Source organism: Elephantulus edwardii, unplaced genomic scaffold (assembly GCF_000299155.1).
Source record: "Elephantulus edwardii isolate Elephantulus edwardi_28Jun2011 unplaced genomic scaffold, EleEdw1.0 scaffold00075, whole genome shotgun sequence".
Lineage (NCBI taxonomy): Eukaryota > Metazoa > Chordata > Mammalia > Macroscelidea > Macroscelididae > Elephantulus > Elephantulus edwardii.
Window position 1 is genome coordinate 6,303,267 of NW_006399825.1, and position 4,981 is coordinate 6,308,247.

Consider the following 4,981-nt stretch of genomic DNA (forward strand, 5'->3'; position numbering starts at 1 on the left):
TTCTTTTGCTTTTCAAGGAGAGGAGCAAATGGGGGGGGAGGGGGGAGGGGTTTGTGCGGGGAGAAGGGTGCAACAATGAATGAATGGAATCCCAAAATCTGTAGATGTTCATTGAAATGAAAAATAAACAACCTAAATTAAAAAAAAATTGGGAAGATATAAAACTAATGGGACTAAGAGTTTATGTTAATGGGGAGGAACAACTTGGAAAAAGGGGGGAGAATGGTTGTACAACTTGAAGACAATCAATGTCACTGAACCGCACCTGTAGAAACTGCTGACTTGGTATGTGGTCTGCTGTAGACAGTCTCAAGAGTAGTAACAGAAATAGAACAAATTAATTAAAAAGATTTAATTTGTAAGACTGGGAAAAACTGGATAGAGTATGTATACTGAATTAAAACAGATGAGGGAGAGAACAGTTTAAAAGTGATATATGATAGAATATTATGATTATCACAGGAATCCAGAATTAAGGTTGCATAGTGGAGTGCATTTGGGGCGGGGGTGGGGGGGTCAGGGTCAGTGCGATTGAATACCAATAAAGAAGTTTATCTTTTGCTTTTCAAAGAAAGGAGCGAATTGGGGGGATGGGGGTAAAGAAAAAAGTGCAACAATAAATGAATGAAAATCCAAAATCTCTGTAAGTGTTCATTAAAATTAATAAAATAAAATAAAATAAAAAGATCTAATTCAATCAAATGAGCTACTTCACGAAAAGAACCCAGTATTTGGACCACAATATTTAATATATACTTGTACATAACAACAACCAAAAAGCTTATAAAATTCAAGTAGAATCAATAATAAGCTATTAAAAAAATAATCTTGGTACTCCTGCTTTGCTGGTGGGCAGCCTGGTAGACTGGAGTGGTCTTCTGATTATAATGTAGTACTGGAAACTATTACTTACTATTTTTCTTAGTCCTCCAAACTATGCTGCAATCTTGGCACCCAACATTAAAACCCAGAAATGTGATTTCCCCTCTACCCATCCTCACTCCTCTGCCCCCACCCTTTCCCCCTCCTTGAACACTTAGACACGTTTCTCCCTAGTTATCCTTCTATTTTTACAATAATAGTCTTATGCAGTATTTGTCCTTATGAGACTGAGTTCACTAAGCATAATACTCTCCAGTCTTTCTCAAGTTATGTAGCATTTTTCAAAATCAGAAGGCAAGCATGATTCAGTGTCAAAAAGTATCCATAATTAGTTATTTTTTTATGTATTCCAAATTACAAAGCTTGAGAAGCCCCCCCATGTGTTTATTTTACAGCCAAAGTTGGAAATAAAACACTTACATATCTCCCCTTCCAAAAATAACCCTAGAAATGGGTTTCTTCAATACAGTTTTAAGGAAAAAAAATAAGATTTTTGCTCTTACCTTGCATTAGGAGTAAGGCTTCGTAAGACATGAATTAGAGAACTAAGTGGTAGCGATCCAGATTGTTTAACCAAAAGAGAATTCTCATAGGAAGTTTCTTCAGTATATGGAATATATGTAGTAGTTTCATACCAGAGCCAGTTAAAAAGACTTTGCTTTGCATGATCCCACACTAGAGTACATGGTCAAAATAATAAGGAATTACAAATTATTTTCATAATCATGTTACTAAATTTTTTTTATGTTACTAAATTTTATTCAAGGAAAGAAAAAGAAGTATTACATTTAAAATAACTAATTTAAAAAAATTATGAAATTTTAAATTTTTTGCTCTTTCCCCACCTAAATCAGTAACTCACAATCTATTTCACTGGCAATCAACATCTGAGTATTTATTTATAGGTTAAGTATAAAACTCTATGAATTAAATTAATAAATACTGAGTATCACAAAGAATGGAAAGGGACCAATAATTTGGTTACCTTCCTACTCATTTTTTTTTCCTTGTGTGTACCATCAAATCAGATCCAACTGACACAGGAGAAGACTGTTCCTCCTGTAGCACTGCATCTGGTGGATTCGAACCATGCGCCTTCAGGATTGGAGCGCAGCTTCTTGTCATTAGGCCACCAGTGCTCCCTTTCATGTAATTTTAGATGTAAAGTACCATTTTTGGTATTTGACATTTTATTCAAATAATTATATGAGAAATTAAACTGAGGACACCTATCTTTTTGGTAAGCTGTCTTCAAATATCTGTAAGAGGAAAAGTGTATTGTAAAACAAGAAAAAATATTCCAATTTATGACATTAAGAAAACTAGTTGTGTAAGATGGTATCTAAAAAAAAACAAGAGGAATATTTAACTTACTAAGGGGAGCATTGAGGTGATCAATAGAAGCGATAAGGTATATATTATGCAAAGATGACAACTGCCCGATAATTTGCTGACTTCTCTCTCCTCTCAACATCTGGCTATCCAAATTGTGGATGAGCAGAAAGAGTTGTAAAGAAGTATCTAAAAGGAAAGAGATTTTGATTATTATTTTCAAAGAGTATTTGTGACATTCCTACTACACACAATGTCTTTGTATAAAGGAATACATCAAAGTAGTATAAATTGTGCCTCAAAAAAAAACCCCTAAATGCACTGTGTCAAGTTGATTCCAATTAATGGTGACCAACATCACAATCATAAGGTTATAAATTAATAGAAGCAGACTGCTTAATCTTTCTTATGGACAACAACTGGTGGGCTTAATCTACCAAACTTTCAGTTAGCAGCTGAAAACTTAACCTACAATATCACGAAGTTCTTGAAATATTGCTTAAGACAATGATTAAGGATAATAGAGAAAAACTGATGTCTTTGAACTACAGTGTTGAAGAAAGAGTACTGAATATCCCATGGACTGCCAAAAGAACATGTCTTGGAGAAAGCACAGCCAGAGTGCTCCTAGAAGGAAGGATGGTAAAGCTTCGTCTCACATCCTCTTAAGCATGTTTCTAGGAGAGGCTATGGAGGACATCATGCTTGGAAAGGTGGAAGTATGGAGGAGGAGCGGAAGACTCTAAACTAGGTGGACTGCAGTAATGGGATCAATATGTCACAGACTGTGAGGTTGGCACAGGAAAGGACAGGATTCATATCCATGGTTCATAGGGTCTCTATGGGTTTTACTTAACTGCACATAACAACAACAAGGATATGTAATTTATTTGGTAAGGTCTGCCAAATACTCATACAAAAAGCTAAGCCTTATTATTAAAGCTTTAAGGAAAAAAGAAATGAACTCAGGAATATGAATAGGACTGGAGTGGTTAGAGACTGAACTGGAATGGTTAGTATATCATTCAGATCCTTACTAGAGCTTAGTTTTAACCAGATCTTAAAAAGAACATAGCTTTTTCTTTTCCTATTTATGTTTTATTATCCCATAGTTGCAGAAAAGATCTGCCCTGAGGGTTTTCTTGTCTGTAATCTATAGTTAGCCACAATTTGCTATGATCCATATAGTTAAATGACTTTCCATAGTCAATGAAACACAGATAAGACATTCCTCTGGTACTCTACCAAGATACATCTGACATTGGAGATAATATCTCTACTGCCACAACCTCTTCTAAACCTAGCTTGTACTTCTGGCAGTTCTCTGTTGATGTACTGTTCCAGTCGATTTTGGATAATCTTCAGCAGGGTTTTGCTTTTGTGTCATATTAGTGATATTGTTTGAAAATTTCCACATTCTGTTGGGTCATTTTTTTTGTTTTTTAATGGGAATATGGACTTTTTCCAGTCAGTTGGCCAAGTAGCTGCCCTCCAGATTTATTTATTTTTTAAATTTTATTATTTTGTGTGTGTCTGTACTATCAAATCAGATCCGACAGGTACAGGAGGAGATTGCTCCTCCTTTTCCGGCAGAGCATCTGGTGGATTCGAACCTTCTATCTCTGGGATTGCAGTACAGCTTCTTGCCACTAGGCCACCAGAGCTCCCCCAGATTTCTTAGTACAATCTGGTGAGCATATCTAGGATGTTTGTTGAAATATGTCAATTGGTATTCCATTAATTCCTGGTGCCTCATTTTTTGCTAAGTCCCTCAGAGTGGCCTGCACGTCCTCCTTCATTACCATTGCCTTTTGATCACACATGGTTTCATGCAATACTTCCGTGTCAACCAATTCTTTTTCGTACAGTGGCTCTGTATACTCCTTCCTATGCAAAGGCATACTGTGTGGATTACAACAAATTATGACCAACCTTGAGGAGAACAGGAAACCCAGAACACTTAATTGTGCTCATGCAAAACCTATACTCAAACCAGGAAGCAGTCCTTGGAACAGAGCAGAGAAACACTGCATGGTTCAAAATCAGGAAAGAAATGTGTCAGGGATGCCTCCTGTCTCCAGACCTTTTCAATCCATTATGCAGAACAGATCATCCAGGAGGCTGGGCTTTATGAGGAGGAATGTGGCATCAGGATTGGAGGAAGACTTATCAACAACCTACATTACACAACCTTGCTTGCTGAAACTGAGGAGAACCTGAAGCACTTGCTGCAGAAGGTGAAGGACAGTAGTCTTCAATATGGACTGAAGTTCAACATCAAGAAAACAAAGATTCTTGCAACAATGGAAATCGAAAGGCTCTGTAGATTTTTACGGAAATTAATAATAAACTTAAATTTAAAAAAAATTTTAAGAGTAAGGACGGCAATGGATTTATAACTGTTCATGCTAATAACACTATATTGTAGCATGGAGGAGGAATAGTGGAACTGTATCCACATTTACGATATTCTTCTTATCAAAACCATTTATGGAAAATAGGAACTGCATTGGAACATGTATCTCTGGATTGGAAATGATCATGTTGTTAATATTCCTAGTCTTAAAAGTAAAAGATTATATTGTTCAAAATTATTTGTTATATATTTGTTTAAATTTTTCCCTCTTTTAACAACTGGGATCTAGAGGGAAGAGAAAAGACCAGAGAATGGCCAAAATTATTGGGGCAGTTATTGCCGCCAGTTTAGGGCCTGTGTCAGGAAAAGGAAGTCTTAGTCATAAACAGTGCCACCCAAAGGTAATAAAGG

General features: G+C 36.1%; 1 protein-coding gene across 1 annotated transcript in view; it reads right to left on the reverse strand.

Annotated features, from left to right (window-relative positions):
* Positions 1 to 4,981, reverse strand: part of ORC2 (origin recognition complex, subunit 2) — a 50,912-nt gene that overhangs the window by 8,595 nt on the left and 37,336 nt on the right. The window contains exons 12-13 of the mRNA XM_006889079.1: positions 2,257 to 2,403; positions 1,386 to 1,557 (exon numbers count right to left, since the gene is read on the reverse strand). Of these exons, the coding sequence (XP_006889141.1) occupies positions 1,386 to 1,557; positions 2,257 to 2,403 (319 nt within the window). The remainder of the gene's footprint in view (positions 1 to 1,385; positions 1,558 to 2,256; positions 2,404 to 4,981) is intronic.